This window comes from Brienomyrus brachyistius, chromosome 8 (genome assembly GCF_023856365.1).
Source record: "Brienomyrus brachyistius isolate T26 chromosome 8, BBRACH_0.4, whole genome shotgun sequence".
Lineage (NCBI taxonomy): Eukaryota > Metazoa > Chordata > Actinopteri > Osteoglossiformes > Mormyridae > Brienomyrus > Brienomyrus brachyistius.
In genome coordinates, this window is record NC_064540.1 from 6,626,487 (window position 1) to 6,644,020 (window position 17,534).

At 43.5% G+C, this 17,534-nt stretch overlaps 1 protein-coding gene across 15 annotated transcripts in view; it reads right to left on the minus strand.

Moving 5' to 3' along the window:
• Positions 1-17,534, minus strand: part of atp2b2 (ATPase plasma membrane Ca2+ transporting 2) — a 132,447-nt gene that overhangs the window by 32,068 nt on the left and 82,845 nt on the right. For all 15 annotated transcript variants that reach the window (XM_049022093.1, XM_049022090.1, XM_049022088.1 and 12 more), the window contains one exon: positions 5,812-6,009. In XM_049022093.1, coding sequence (XP_048878050.1) covers positions 5,812-6,009 — 198 coding nt within the window. The remainder of the gene's footprint in view (positions 1-5,811; positions 6,010-17,534) is intronic.

The following is a 17,534-nucleotide window of genomic DNA, read 5'->3' on the forward strand; positions in this document are numbered from 1 at the left end:
GTGATTCACTACTGGACCCTTGAGCAAGACCCCCAACCCCACTCTCTGAGTTGTATGTTGCTTTGGATAAAAGTTTTGGCCAAATAAATTGTAATGTCATATTCCATTAAAAAAAGGGACATAAGATATAGTTTGTTTTACATTCTATAACGGCACAACTTGCACGCTGGAAATAAAGACAAAATTCATAAAATTAAACTACAGCGTGAACTGCAACAAAGTTTAAATGTAACATTCTGCTGCAATGATTTTGGATTTCCTCAGGACTAACTAAGCTTCGATTATATAATTTATTGAATTTGTTTAATTTACCTGTGATGCCTCATGACTCCCAGTAGACTGACAGCTCATGGATTCTCTGAGTAGCTTTGATTCAGGACAGAAGTATCTGCTAAGAGGGTCAATGGCAGGACCTCCCTGTACAGTAGCTCACCGGTGTCCTACAACTGAACCCAGATTCCTACTATGCCACACGGCCCATCTGTGCCACAGAGGCCGAGATAACACAAACGGCTTGCACTCCCTTAGGCCGGGGGGACTTAACGGCTGAGCCTGTTTCTCTCTACGATGAACGTGGGTGTGCACATTGGCCTTCTGAAGTGGAGTGAGCAGTGCTTTCCATGTGTAACATATCTCGGCAAAGTCCGTGACCCAAAGGTCAGACAAAAAAGAGCGGGTGATGGTATACGGTGGAGAAGGTGTGGAATAATCCTCCCCCAAGTTGGAGTGGGTGTAGTGTAGAGGCATATGGCAGGAGGATATCCAGCCAATCAAAATCCATCAAGAAAATTGGGCCAATAGCTACACAGCTAGCAATCTGAATTTGTCATGAAATAAATCAATGAATTTATGAGCTTGTATGTTTTGACTTTTTCTTATATGGCAACTTGTTTTTTTTTAACTTTTGAATATAGCTTCTCGCTTCAGCTGATGTTTGGACAACACTTAGACAAGATATCTGACAAGATCCTTCACGTTTCTCACAGAATGCAGCAACAATAAACTGAAGATCTAATATAGCTGTAGGGGGACTCTGAAACTCCTCGTAAGAAAGTGAACAGCTTTCTGTGGTCTTGAAGATAAATATTAAACTGAATTCTGCAGGATGAGGATTACTGCACACAGCAGTATTAATACTGCTTAATACTTAATACTGCATGTTACTGTAAGAAAGGTGACCCTGTCGTGAAGGAAGGCCAGTAGGATGTTGGGTTACATCTCTAGGTGTGTGGAGTTTAAGTCAAGGGAGGTGATGCTACAATTATATAATTCCTTGGTAAAACTTCACCTAGAATACTGAGTGCAGGTTTGGTCACCATACCTTAAGAAGGACATTGCTGCCTTGGAAAAGGTGCAACGTAGGGCTACGAGAATGATTCCTGGTCTTAGAGGAATGTCGTATGAGGAGAGGTTAGCTGAGCTGCATCTGTTTAGCCTCGAGCAAAGGAGACTAAGGGGGGACATGATCCAGGTATATAATGCTGTTCAGCCAAATGGCTATTTCAATATTAGTTTAAATACTAGAACTCGTGGCCATAAGTGGAAATTAGCGGGAGAACATTTTAAAACTTTGAGGAAGCACTTCTTTACACAGCATGTAGTTAGAGTATGGAATAGTCTTCCTGCTATTGTAGCACAAGCTAAAACGTTGGGTTCCTTTAAATCAGAGCTAGATAAGATTTTAACAACTCTGAGCTATTAGTTAAGTTCTCCCCAAACGAGCTTGATGGGCCTCCTCATGTTTGTAAATTTCTTATGTTCTTATGTAAATGGAATCTCTAAACTGACCTTAACTGTGACTGTGTGTATATGTACTCTGGTTGACTGACAACCCATTGAGGGTGAACCCCAGCCTTGATCCCTGAGTTGCATGGGACAGGCTCCTGGAAGACTGATTGATGGAATTCAGTTAGTCGATACAAGGATTACTTTCAGAATGCTGTAAATTCTGCACATCATTTTGCTACCGTAGAAACAATCCTTCTTACAGTCGTTGTTAATCCATTCTGTCTTGCTGTGAAAGTGAGATTGTGAAACATTTCAATATAATCAACATTTCAGCTGTAGTCTTAATTAAAACCGATTTATGATGCTCCTCAGTTTTAAAGCCACATAATTTTTAAAGTGAGATAATTTTCACAGGTTTTAAACATCGTGCAATGTGAGTGATTTGCCAGCCTTATCCATGCATCCATCCATTTTCCAAACCGCTTATCCTACTGGGTCGCGGGGGGGTCCGGAGCCTATCTCGGAAGCAATGGGCACGAGGCAGGGAACAACCCAGGATGGGGGGCCAGCCCATCGCAGGCGAGCCTTATCATGTAGGAAAATGATTATTTTTTTCTGAACTTAGTATTGATTCTGCAGTGACTTATATTCTCCCGGATTGCTGCACGCAGAAAATCTGTAATAGCATTATTCAGTCTGACCCCTCCGGAGTCTGGGAAGACTGTGGGACAGACGCAGCAATTAATCTTCTCTTTAAAAACACCAAAAAAAGAGAAAGACACGCCACTTTTGTTCTCCCAGTGAGGCTACGTGTGAGAAGTCTCTCTCACGTTAAGAAAACTGGGACATTTCTACACTCTCAAGTAAAGTCCCAGAAATCCAGCAATTATTTATTTTTTGACCACCTACATTTGTTTTTCAGTTTCCCCGTTTCATGTTTCCTCGAGGCGATACATCAACAGATCAGTGCTTCCGGCCTAAATGTAACAAAACCGTGAACACACAGGTATGAGAAAACGTCTTGAGCTCAGACTTATTAGATATTTTTCGTAAACAATTCTGTAATTTGTCATTTTTATCGCCATCCATCAATCATGCCGTATACTGTAATTACCAGCAGCAACTAGGCCTTTCTGTATGGCCACACGAAATTTATTTTTACATACGTTTACTTAATTTTATTATTGTTTTTTTTTTTCAGAAGTGTGTGTGGTCGTAACTAGTAAGTTACATAGGTCGTAAGTTGGGGACAGTCTGCATTGATGTTCCTTTGTATCATCGGTAGCTATCAGCTGCTAACAATGGTAACAATTCTAGCGCTACGAAAACTATCATTTAAATGTAGACTCCCCCTAATATGAGGTCCTGCCCCCATAAAGCTAATTAAACCCAAAAACTGAGTGTTCCAGTTTTTTCCTGAAAGACCCTCCCTTCATCTTGCATCACACCACCATACTGGATTTTTTTCTCCCCCCCCCATTAACACACTTGATATCATACAATAACTGCCTTGCTGTTATTGTAATGTTTTTAAATGCTGTTTCTATTGCGTCTCCAGCAACCCAAGGCAAACACGTCCAGACAAGACATGAGTATCAAAACAGCACAATTCAAATATAAACGACCCAGACCCTAATTTATTTTGTGTACCTTCAGTCTAGGCACAGTAACAGAGACAGATTCTCTCCCAGAAAAATCTGATGCACTTGTACAGTGACAATTGCCTGAGGCAATACCAAGTGCAAAAAAACCAAAACCAACCCACCTCTAACCTAGGTCCAAATGATGGACTCGGGGAAAAAAAGTCTAACAAACAAATAAAACAGACAAAATGTTTCACGATACAGTAAACTAAATGTAAGAAATGGGTGCAGGAAAATACCACTATGAGTTCATTAGATCAGCGTATCAGGCGTTATGAGCCACATCACAACCATCAAATGAATTAAATTCATCACTAGCTAGAACACAGACCAGTCTTCATCCTCAGTAGAAGCCACAAAACTATTATCCTGCATTAACATAGTCTCTCTCCCTCTGTCCAAACACCCTCCCTGCAGCATTTGCCATCATCAAACCAGTCACACCACTGGAAGACTGTCAAGGTATAAGGAGTGACAACCAAAATTCTCCGAACCTTGAAAGACAACTTATCTCACCAACAGAAAGCAGCCAAGACACCGAGCATGAGCGGGAGGCTTAAAATATTAGTCTTAAAGATACGTGCAGTACATGCAACTCTGGAAAAAATGAAGGGACCACTCCACACTTTGAAATAATCTGCATTTTTAAATCCTGGTTTAATCCTGGTTCTGCTGGCAGAAGGCTACACTGCCAGGCAGGCTGCTTCCAGGCTCAAAATTTCTAAGGCAACAGTACACAAGAACAAGGTGAAGCAGGAGACACTGGGAACGACCAGAAACCAGCCAGGTAGAGGGCAGAAGCGACTTTTCTAATGCCAGAGATGACTGTTAACTCATCCGACATTTTTTCATGAATGGGAAGTGGTGTGAAGTGCACAGCTAGGACAGTTCATAACAGGCTACTAGAAGCAGGACTGAAGACCCATAAAACAAGGAAGAAGCCCTTTTCGTATATTTTACACAGACGCATACCCATAAACTCAGAAATGAGATTATTAATTCATAAATTCAGAAACCTAAAATTTTGCTGTGGTCTCTTAAATTTTTCCAGAGCTGTTCATTGAGGCACGGGGCCCTATTTACCCTGGATAGTACAGCCATTTCAGTCGACACTTGGCGTCAGTCTTGGCCTCTCAAATACAATCGTTCAATGAGTTAAAATTCAAGATAGTGTTCGAAGAGGGACTGAATTTCATACGGTTATGCTGATGGATATAACTCCATCAGCATTCGTAGCACACCAGCTTAATGGCTATTCGTCGGCTGCACGTATAATGGGCCATTCTGATGTATGAACCTCACCTTGAACATGCCCCTGTAACGACACGCCTGCCACACACCTCACTAACTCCCAGCTTAGAGAATATGTGCAGCCCTCAGCCCAAACAGTCCGAGACCTATCAGCATCCCCCCCCCCCCTCCCTCCCCCATCTAAACCATTTGAAATGGCCTCATAGGAAATAGTCTTTAATGGTTTAAAGTTTAAGAGGTAGACGGACACAAGGACCACACACGACGCCATACCCATGGAGGGGCATGACGATGCAGCCGCGAATAAAAGTTAATTCTTAATGACCCACTAAAACTCCTTCAGAACATCACCTCCAGAAGAGCCGGTCAATTCTTCTCCCCCAAGACCCGCGCCGGTCGACTAAATTGGCAACAATTTATAATTGTTTCTTTTGAGTCAGCCGAGTAGCCATGACTTCTGCTTCTTTGGGCGAGATAATTGATCAGCTCTTGCTTCATATCACCTCTGTGATGAGCAGCGTTTAGCCGGCTCCCCTGACACCGTTCCTCCTTCGCTTCTCTCCGGCAGACACCACAGCATGGCGCCGAGAGCCTCGCCGGCCTCAGACGCCCTCCGCTCGCGTTCCACACAGCGGTGAACCGTCCCCTCTGCAGTCTAAGCACTCCAACACTGAGCATGTGTCACTAGCGGCAGGGCCTCTGCATCCCTGGCAGCCTGATGAATCCTATGGATCAGTCTTCAGAATAACGAGGAGGGAATATCTGTGGTATCTATCTGGGACAAATTCGCAGGTACTGCTACGACTGATGCAAAATTCGATATTTAAGGTTTTGTGGAACGGACTACCTACGTCACTTTGAGGACTGCTCATACTGTGGGTTGTTGCTGATGTTCAAAATCATGCTAAATTATGAATGGTAATAAATGCTAAATTTCAGCTGGAGGTTAGTCAAAATAACAATGCAAATTTCTTCTCAACTACACTCACCGATCCCCTGAAATATATCTATAATAAATAACCCCTAGCTTAAGGCTCCTGTTATGGAGGAACTTAAAACTGGACACAGATTTAACTCTATTTTTAATAGCCAATAAAAAGCCAATAAAGTGGATAACTTGTGGGGATCCTGTGTGCTTTCAATCAGACATGAATACGAAGATAATGCAAGGAGATTGAGCGGCACCTACCTTCATTCCCTTCCCCTGGTGGCTGATAAAACGAAAGACCCAGAGAGATGATGGCGGCAATTTCTAGAATAATAAGGGTCACATCTTGTAGTGCTTCCCACACTAACTGTAAGAAAGTTTTTGGCTTCTTTGGAGGTATAAGGTTTCTCCCAAAAGTTTCTTTCCTTTTGTCCAGGTCTGTGGCAACTCCAGCCAGGCCTGCAGAAAACAAGAAGAAAGCAAATTCAGTGCGTTCTGGAAAAATAAATTCACAAAACGCAGAAACGCTTCTACAGTATCACACATAAAACACTGTCAAATAATCACACTCTGTGTCGTATATATATATATATATATATATATATATATATATATATATATAGAACTAAACTTAGTCATTGCTTTTTAACTTCATTATTTTGCAAAGTAACAAATACATGCGCAGAAAAAATATACAAAATATTCCTTTTATTGCTTTTTAAAAAATGTTAAATATAAATAATCAACGACTGCCATGCAAATAAAAGTGAGGCTTAAAACTTGTTCTGGGATAATAAGATTTTTTCTTTTTAATACACATATATAAACATGTATGCACCCGGAATATAACTGTGTTTAATACGGAAGAAAAAAAGCTTAATGCGTCAGAAAAGCAAACAGTGTTTCATAAGCCCTCGGATCTGAAATAAAGCTCTCTCCAAGACCGGGCCCTCGTGTCCCCCACGCGCTCCCACCGGGGGCTGACTCATCAGCCGCGCCGTTCTCCTGGCTTACATAAGCCCCGTGCAGAGAAGAGAGCCCCGACCTTTGACCCCAGCCCTCCTCTGCATGCACAACGTGCCACGCAAACAATCCTGACACCGGCGGAGCGCCCGCGAGCTTCCCCACACCATCGCGAGATGCACTCAGCAACAGGAACCTGGCAGCCGACTCCAATTCGAAAGCTTATTTACAAACCACACCTGCATAATACCAAGGTCACAGGACAACTGCCAGAGAGTATAACTGGACAAGAAAGAGTTTATTCAAATTTGGGCAGATTCCCATAACAAAATATCTCTGATTAGCAATAGGTTCAAAATCCCATTAAAAAGCAGTATTAAGAAAGATGCAGAAGATCAGTGACTCTACACCGACAGGCTCAATTCTGCTTCTTCTTATTCATACTGTAATTCTTTAATGGCCCATCCGATGCCACCTTCCATATCATGAGCGTCAGCCAGAAGGTCTCCGTGGAGTTTAAAGTAATTGATATAGCTGTTAATATCATGTAGCACCACTTTTTACAGACCCCTTAGTCTGATCACAAAATGGCCATTTCTCACAACAACAGAGCAGCACACCCTCAGGAGAATAACATGAGTAGCAGATGGTGAAATTCTGTATCCTTTGTATCGCCTTGTTTGTTTCACAGGGTAAAATAAAAACAACAAAATGTACATCCACTAAAAGCTACTGTAAATTGTAGCCTTTGGAGAGAAGAGCAGGCGCATCTCCCGGCAGGTGAGATACAAGCCATTTGCAGAAATGCCAGGAGGACAAATGAACCATGAACGAGAAAATAATTTATCAAGCATGTAGTATCGTGTGCAAACACACTAACTGCAATTTATTTGTCTGCTGGCACGCAGTATTATATGTCCAGCTTGTGCGTCACAGAAAATCCTACCAGCGACATTCCAAATGCACAGCTGGAACATTTACTGACACGGTCGGAGCATCCCTTTGAAGTCGCTGCTCGTAATTTCGGCCACTCAACCTTTCCTGTAATGCCACTGCCCAGAGTTCATGTTCAGAAGCTACAAATCCAGGCCAAGGTTTCGTTTCAACCAACCAGTTGACTACTCTATGAACATGACCACGATACAATCAACCACTGCCTGCTCGACAGATAAGAATGAGCAACGGCCTGAGGAGGGGGCAGTATTTTGGTATTGCACCATAGCCCCTCTTCAAAAGGCTGCAAAGGTCACAATAGCAGCTGTCGACTGAAGACTAGCGAGATGTGAATATCAGAACTCTATCGAAATGTCTAATGAAGGAACAAAGGACAGCAAATGATTCACTAAAAAGAAAACATTGCTCCAGCGGCTCAACATACATTTGCTTTTGCCAAGAGAAAGCATCATAATTTATTGCAGATAATCCAGAGTTCTGAGGCACAGAGAAAATATGACCTTTAAGATTAATGTCAGATATCCATAAGACAAACAAGCTCAGCACTCTGCAGTAAGGAAACTTCAAGCCCAGACAGATGTACCAAGAAAGCATACGTAAACAGAAGATGGACAGTTGTCAAGTGTGGTATTTTTCATTCTTGCAGACTGAACAAAGGTACCAAGAGGTGTTTGGTCGAGCATCATGCAGCATTTCACAGCCACAATTCTGCATTAATAAAGCAGCAGGTTTGATTGATTGAAGAGCCAATTAAAGTAGGGGCAAATACCAAGAAAACCGTGCCCTAGTCACAGAAGGTGTGTCCCCTTGAAATTTGTTAGAGTGCTTTGGTATGCCACTGTGGGGTGAACGCATAGTGAAAATGTATTCATAGAATTCCATACGATACTACAGTATCTCAGAAATATCGCAAATTACTTTTGTGTATGTATTTTATAAAACAACTGCTTCCAGTTCATGGAAACAATCTCGCATCGTGTGTTCGGTGACTATTATGTTGAAAAATATCCACAGTGCAACAATCATATTACCTGTCACGTCTAATCGTTCATCCATCTGTCCAGTCATCCATCCATCCATTCATCCATCCATCCATTGCTTACTCTGGTCGGCATCACAGGACGGCAAATGACATTATACCGATTACCTGCTACAACCGGTCTGATCTCTTCCCAAACTTTTCACCCTCTAGATAACTTATGCATTGTGCACTGACTCAAATATGAAAAATAAATAGAGGTCCAGTCTTTTTCCTCTTCCTCCACATGATAAATGTATTAATTATGCATCATTAACAACTGTTTCGCCGGTCATCTTTCCTTTGCCAGCTTGGAAACACACATATTGTTTGCGGTTGCCTGAGGCTGGTGAATCGTTTGCACCATCACTTGCTGCAGGGGTCTGCACTGTCCTGCAGATGGTCTGGAAGAAACTGCACTCAAAAACTTACAATACATAACGGGGACTTCTCTGCATCAGAAAATGCAATGTGAGAAATGCATCAGACAGCCCAGCCTGATGAGAGATATGCGAGAGGGTTAAACACCTCCAGCATGTTTTTCTCTTTTGCATGGGATATGTACTGTGTGGAGAGGACACCTCATGCAGTCCTAAAACCAGCAGTGATTCCCGGATCTCAGTGTCCACACTCCCTACTTGTATCCCTACAACGGACTGCATTCCGTAAATCAATGTGTCCAGCTCGTTTAATCGTCCTGATTGTATTATGATCCATGCGCAGGGTACTTATTCTCTCCCAATATTCTATTGTGGCTCTTATAACTATGACTGATGCTGCACACTTAATATACTACATTTCCCATGAATCCTTGGCCAAATGGAAAGGGGTTTCAACCTTTCTTAATCCTGGAACAACAAAATGAAGAAAAGAAAAAAACTGAGCAGAGCCATGGACTGCCTACTACTAATCTGTGATTACATGAATAACTGGAAAAACAGATATAAATGGCTTTAATATTTCTTTCTCTGGGTGGGGGGGGGGGTGTCTTTGATTTTGTGCTGTGCATAAAGTGCCTGAAAATACTGACATTTTTGTCAGTCTATGAAACATCTCTGCAGACGCAGGTTCAAAACCCCTGACCTGGAGGCTTTCAGAATGGGAAAGTCCAGAGTGAATCAATCTGGCAGATATGAGCTCTGATCCCACACTCCAGGGACTATATGATACAAATGTTAATTCAATTATGTACTTGAGATTAATGTCAAGGTAAAAGCGAACTAGTTCAGATAAGACTCCTATCACCACAACACCAGTGCAATATTTTGGTAATTTCCCATGTAATGGGCGCACAGGAGAAACATTGGCTCATCACACACCTGGAGTCATTAAAAGTCTCGGCAAAAACTTCACGGCGGCTCACATGCCAACAGAATACAGAGTGTAATGTGCAAAGTCTCCGCCCTTATAAGCAGACATCACACACCGCTGGGTGCTGACACACAGGAGGGAGGTGTGCGCCATGTCAGCGGTTTTGGCAACTTGGGGGGGGGGGGGGGGGCTACTGACCTTGGCCCCCCAGATGAGGCAGAGACACACGCTCTGTGAAATCAAACTCACACAGAGACCTGCCACATCAGATATTAGCCTCTTCGTTCCCAGAATGTGTTTGGTCCGTATAACACATCAACGCCCCCCCTGCGGCGCTAGAGTGGGGTTAGGGGATGACCTAAGCGCATAGATCTACAGGGCTCAACTACAAAAGACAGCTCTTTGTTGTTAAGGCTGCAGTGCTTTCCAGCATTTCTTAAGCCAAGGACCCCCACATAAAAACAGACCAGCATTAGCAGTAGACCTTCTACTAATGCAAATCCTATAATGAAGAAATAAGGACCAGTGAGGGTGCGGGGCTTCAATAATTCTTTCTCGGGGGGATGCAGACCAGCCCTGCCAGGTCACTGGAGTAAGGGACAAGGAGCAAACCCTACCACATCACTGGAGTAAGGGACAAGGAGCAAACCCTACCACATCACTGGAGTAACGGACGGGGAGCAAACCCTGTCAGGTCACTGGAGTAAGGGACAAGGAGCAAACCCTACCACATCACTGGAGTAACGGACGGGGAGCAAACCCTGTCAGGTCACTGGAGTAAGGGACAAGGAGCAAACCCTACCACATCACTGGAGTAACGGACGGGGAGCAAACCCTGTCAGGTCACTGGAGTAAGGGACAAGGAGCAAATCCTACCACATCACTGGAGTAAGGAACAGGGAGCAGACCCTGCCACATCACTGGAGTAAGGAACAGGGAGCAGACCCTGCCACATCACTGGAGTAAGGAACAGGGAGCAGACCCTGCCATGACGTCACCTGAGTAAAGGACAGGAAGCAAACCCTGCCACATCACTGGAGTTAATAATCGGGAGCAGACCCTGCCACATCACCAGATTAAGGGACGACGAGCAAATCCTGGTAGATCACCGGAGTAAGGGACAGTGAGCAGACGGAGAGACACTGCTGACGGATCCCCACCATGTTCGCCAGAGGTTACTAACTTAACTCTGGGACACAGAGAGTTTCCGTTTTAATGGATTAATATCACATCTATATCAGTGGTCTCAGTAAAATTACTCATCGTTGCGACAGAGCACATTTTAGACCAGAAAAAAGTGTGTTATTGGCGTAACGGTCTTCTTCTGTTAATCCATGCAAAAATCCAGCCTTTTAAACTCTAAAAATATGCAGGGATTTCATGGTGGTCCACATGTCTGATTTAGTTATTCAATGGGAAAAAAAACCAACAACACAATACATGAGTTACTTTATTTGCAATTAAAATTTACACGGAAGAAATGTTCCAGTAATATTTAGTATAAATAAGATTTAGGCAGATTTTTTACAACTGCTGACCAGCACAGTGCGTTGTCAGGTTAATCCTTCATTAATCCGGAAGGCAACGTGTTTTACAGAATGACAAGGCAAGGGGTCCTGGAAAATCTGGAGTCTTTGGCTGATGCAAAAACAGGTTATGTGTCAGAAGTGGAACGATAAATGACAGCCACGAGTCCATCACATACAGAGAGGCCAAATCCCACCTCGGGGAAGGAACTGAGAGCCTAGAGCGACAAAAACGAAAGATGATTGGGTTGGGGGGGGGGGGGGGGGGGGGTGGCATGGGACCCATGGCCTGTTTCTGACGGGGGCTTCCTCGGGTCAAAAAGAGTACTCTTTCACAAGGACTCAGCACTCTGGCCCCTGCGAAAGGCGAGTGGGCAAAAACAGGGAAACATAATACTGCAGCTCCGCAGATCAAATGGAAGCCAGCGAGCGAGTTCAGGCGACCTCATTACTCGCTGGGAGAGCAGGATCCGAAGGCCCGGGGGACTCGAGCTACAAACAGAACACCCTCATTAATTTGGGTGCAAAACCAGGACACTCATACACTAATAATGAGATGATACATATGAGGCAGAGAGACTTAGGTGTGGAGAAAAAAAACAGAGTAATAAAAGTGCAGATTGCTCCCAAGCATACCTGGGCTAAGGACCATGCGTGACATCACCTGAATCAATTTTACGGCATCATATTTACTCCCAGTGATGTCATGTAAATGAATGCAAAAACACTGAATTTGAATTAGAGGTACCGGCTCAAGAAAAAAAAGCACTTGAGAAGCAAACACGCCAATCCCTGAAAATAACCAAACACATTCTTTGATGTCAGAGTGAAAGACATTGCATATTTTAACAGCTGTTTTTTTTCCCCCGTTGCTAAAAATAGGTCGCCATGGAAACGGTACGCATCACGCTGACTGGGCTGAAACGGTTTTGCGAGCACCATGGCTAACCTGACAGTGGCTTGGCCAGCTCGGGACCCAGACTAGCATTTTGTAAGAGTCGGAGATGCCGGTCCGGATTGTCTGGGTGATGCGACAGCGCCTCACAGAGCCGACCCTGGGAAGACACGGCATGGTGCTAAAAATGAGATCTTTGCTCTTCACATCATCATGGAAAAAAAAAATACATGAAGCGGCCATAAGTGCATGTATGCACTCTGGTACGGCGTGAAAGGAGATTGTGCTCAAGTTAAGCTAGGAGGCTTTCAAATACGTACGGTGAGCCACCACTTAGCATGTACAGCATGAACCAAATACGATCGGTCCCTTGTGCGGCCAGGCAACAGACAGCTAGCGGAGTCACGCTCTCTGCCCCCCATCTTATCGCGCACCGTATGGGTTACCATAGAAACGAAGCATGATGATACAAAGCGTTGACTCCTCCTGGCTGAATCGATGCACCAGACATGCAAGCGGGTGCTGGGGGGCGTGGGGGGAGGAGGGGGGTGTGGACCTCGATTGGAAGGGTAGCTGAGGTCAGGCACTGAAAATGTGCTCCCTCTGGAAAAGCACATGACAGAGGGGTGGGCGGAGCTGAAGGCAGTGCCTGTCATCTCACTGTGCTCTATGGGGGTGACGTAGCAGCTACACTGTTTATCAAAACAGTCAGGCCCTCTTGCGCTGCACTACTAACATGGTAGAAACAGAGATTGCTATTACTGATCCATCCATCTTCAACTTCTGCCCAGTACAGCAGTGTTAATCTTGTTAACGAAAATTTTCACCGTGATTATCATCAATGACCTTTATTTTCAGACTAAAACGACGATAACTAAATACAAATGATTTTGCAAGGCCTAAGACTATGACCAAGTGTACTGACACTTTCGTCAACGAAAAAAAAAAACAGACGAAAATGTTTGCCAGAGACTAGATCCAATCAGAACTAATGTAGTTCACGTAAGGCAGGGGTACTCAACTAAAATTATATGTGGTCCAGTTAGAGAAAATTTCTTGAAGCAAAGGTCCGGAAGATCCTAATGTCTAACTGTTTACTGTGATATATATTTAAGTCGCCTATTAGTTGTATCAACATTGCATGTAATCAATATCTGACTGTCAAATCAAATTAATTCAGTACAATTCAAAACCTTTTGACAATATTTACTGGCACGTAACAGAACCGAACATATTTGTATGACTGCCGATATGTATGTACTCTCATTTACTAAATAAAAGTAGGGCTGCATTTCAAAATAAGGGAAAATAAATAAAATGTGAAAATTTTGCAGGTTTAAATAAAGTGCTTAACTTAAGCCGTAAAAGTCTAATACAGTCGTGTGTATATCATATATTTTAATGTTCATAGATTTAAGTATTGGTTTCGATAATCCCACACCGGTAATAAAATCAAAGTCTTGTTTTAATATAAATACATACGAACTGATCACTTTAATCGCTATTAAAGTAGGAGATGGGCGGTCTTATTATTTCGAAAAGATATAAAACGTGACATGTTATGTTTTTCTCAAATTTGCTTTACTGTATATTTGTCGGAGTAACAACGCAAACGGGGGCGGCATGGTGGTGCAGTGGTTAGCACTGTTACCTCACACCTCTGGGACCCGGGTTCGAGTCTCCGTCTGGGTCACGTGTGTGTGGAGTTTGCATGTTCTCCCCATGCCGTCGTGGGGTTTCCTCCGGGTACTCCGGTTTCCCCCCACAGTCCAAAAACATGCTGAGGCTAATTGGAGTTGCTGAATTGCCCGTAGGTGTGCATGTGTGAGTGAATGGTGTGTGAGTGTGCCCTGTGATGGGCTGGCCCCCCATCCTGGGTTGTTCCCTGCCTCGTGCCCATTGCTTCCGGGATAGGCTCCGGACCCCCCGCGACCCAATAGGATAAGCGGTTTGGAAAATGGATGGATGGATGGACAACGCAAACGAAACCAACAGGCGAAAACAACTTACTTTTCATCTCAGATAAAACGCGGGGTTGCCAACTTCGGCCAGCTGGCTGGAGTGAGATTTTCAGTTCGAGATGTCTGCACACATATGTAACAGTTCTTACCTTGTAAATAGTGTGCTTTTGTATTTAACCGTGTAAATACACTTTTGACGCAGCTAATTTTAGGCTTATAATGGAATAATAGAGATTTGCCGTAAGATTTCCTGCGTGAGTTTGAAAGCGTGAGTGCCATGCCAGATGCTTCAGATTTGGCAACCCTGAAAACGTACATTTTTTGTTTCACCTGAGTTGATTTATATAACAAATAACATTACTTTATACAGTTGTTAAAAAGCAGAAACTTCAACGAACATGAAATCACCTGAAACAGAGGAGAGTTTAACAGCGAACAATAGCAAATAAAAATATTACAAATATTGATAAATATTTTAATATTCAGAGAGAGCATGCCTGGTGGCATTATAGCCTATGCACTTTTGTTGTTGAAGTGATTTTATTTTTGCACTAATGGCACTACAGATTTTACAGTATTCAGTTTCCGGGTAAATAAACATATGTTTGTGTTTCAAATAAGAGTGAAATCTGTGTATTTGTGTACTGCACAGTCAGAGCTTAATACCATCCCTTAACATTGGTTTCATTTCATCTTGGTGAACATAAAGACTTTCAGAGATCGAAGGAAAACTTAAAACATGACACTTCCATCCATCCATTTTCCAAACCGCTTGTCCTACTGGGTCGCGGGGGGTCCGGAGCCTATCCCGGAAGCAATGGGCACGAGGCAGGGAATAACCCAGGATGGGGGGCCAGCCCATCGCAGGGCACACTCACACACCATTCACTCACACATGCACACCTACGGACAATTTAGCAACTCCAATTAGCCTCCGCATGTTTTTGGACTGTGGGGGGAAACCGGAGTACCCGGAGGAAACCCCACGACGACGTGGGGAGAACATGCAAACTCCACACACATGTGACCCAGGCGGAGACTCGAACCCAGGTAACATGACACTTTTCACTTTCAATTTTAGTCGACTAAATCAACTGTAGTTTTAGTCGACTGTAATCTTATGATATTCAGTCAATTAAACTAGACTAAAACTAAAATTATTTAGAGGACTAAATTATGACTGAAACTAAATTACATTTTACTCAAAAGACTATGACTAAAACTAAATAAGAATTTGCTGTCAAAATTAACACTGCAGTAGTAGATCAAAGGGCATTTTTCTGCTCATCCCTTCAAATATGCCAGTGATTTACTCCCGTCTCCCAGGGATCTGGTGAAATTTATTTATTTTAGCAGTCAATTTTATCCAAAGCAACACATAATTGAGAAAGCAGGGTCAGACGGTCCCTAGAGCAATTAGGAGTTAAGGGTCTTTCTCAAGGGACCAAAAGTGAAATCACTCTCCTGACCTTGACAGTTGAACCAGCGGCCTTCTGATCCTATCCCAGAGAGCGATACGCTGCTGAGGATATCTGTAGGCTTCTCGTTTGGGTTAGGAAAGCACCAGCAAACACAGACTGCCCGACTACATGGATATATCTCTTGCAGCAGGATCCGTCCGACACCTTTGCATGTGATGAGTTGAGCCCCCGGCCAGCCTGGCCAAGAGTCAGAAAAACATGGGGAGCAGAGCAGCCTTGGCAAACGGCAGCCCGGGTACAGGGTAATGGGTCCCAGAGGCTTATGGGAGCGGTCGCAAACATCCGTCGCCCAGGCTCCAGGGATGAGGCCTCCAGGTGGCACCGACTGACACTAAGTGATTTTCAGAGGCTTGCCTTCATGCGAGCCTCTCTCGCTGTGTTTATCTCCGCAGACAAAGCGCGCCTTCGCTTTCCAGGACAGAGAACTAAAAATACCAATTACAATAGCTACCGCTGGAGAAGACATTCCCGCTGATGCTAATTCGCTTACAGCAAGGATCGACAGTACGTAACAGGCACCGCTGCCTTTACGTCTAAATTAGATGTAATTATGGCACCCCCTGCTTCGAATTAATCAACACAAGCCCCCGCAGCTTCCAACCGTGTTTCCAGTCGTTTATTTTTTTTTATCCTAAACCTTCAGCTGAAATAATGTTCCGTCGTCTTTGGCTGGAAGGGCTTTCGTCGGCCATGAAGGTACTGACACAGGTACCGTATGTGCAGGGCCGACTTCACCTTTCCAGGTGACCTAGACAAAGCCCCACCTCCCAAGAAAACTGATGACCATTTCACCTCCTAAACAGCTTTTGCAGGCCCTGGGTATTCGCTACACGCAAAAGCTCCAGTGGCGGGTAAGAGTTCCATATAAGACAACTTTGTCAATTTGGTCTGATGGTTAGCACCTCAAACCTGCACCAGCTGTGGATGACCGTCCAGCCTCACTGTCTCATTTAGCCGGAGACGGCCGTTTTACGCCTTTTCATTCTTCATTCTTGCACATTCCAAAAAAAAAAAAACCATTGGGTAATTTGTGTCAACTTCCTGCACGTGCATTATAAGCATATTTTTACACAGTGCCTCTTAAATGAAAGGAAAATATCTTGGTGCAGGAATCTATGAATTACAAGGCTTGAGTTACGCGAAACCTCCCTCGTGGGTGTGACACTGTTAATGGGATTATGTCATTGTAAATTGAAGAGAAATGACCCATGGAGGTGAAACCTCAAGTCACCAATTGTGACCTCAAGGTTACCATGGAAACGATTTTGTTTTCACACAGCCCCTACACACAGCCAAGACCTCTACAAATCCATAATCGCCAACAGGTAACGATGATGTTAATGAAAACTGGGGACTGAAATTCACACATGTGACTGTGAGTCCTTAAACACAGCAGCGTGTGCTGCCTCAGTATATGTATATTTTTAAATTAACTTATTAAGTTACGACAACAAATTTGTTGGTGCTGCTATAATCAGTACTGATTACAACCATTTATTATGGAGAACATCGACTTGATAACATTCACTTGTATAATAAACTATGTCAAATGGCACAGAGGGTTTCTGCCAGTACCTCTCTATTTCCATTCCTAGATAACGCAAAGCAGCTTAGAGAGGAGCAACATTTTTAAGGTGAACTTTAGGGCCATCACTGACATTTTAAGTTTAACTTCATACGTCGCAACTAGTAACCATGACAAAATGATTTTTGTGGTTCATTTTGACAGTTTAGCACATAACGTGCATAGAACAAATCCATTTGCTCTTTGTGGACGCCTGCCTCATCTCTTCCATTGATAAGTTTGGGAGCAACATCCTCGTATCCCATTGTTAAGCAGTGACTTAATTAGCCAGCATCTGTTACGGGCAGAGA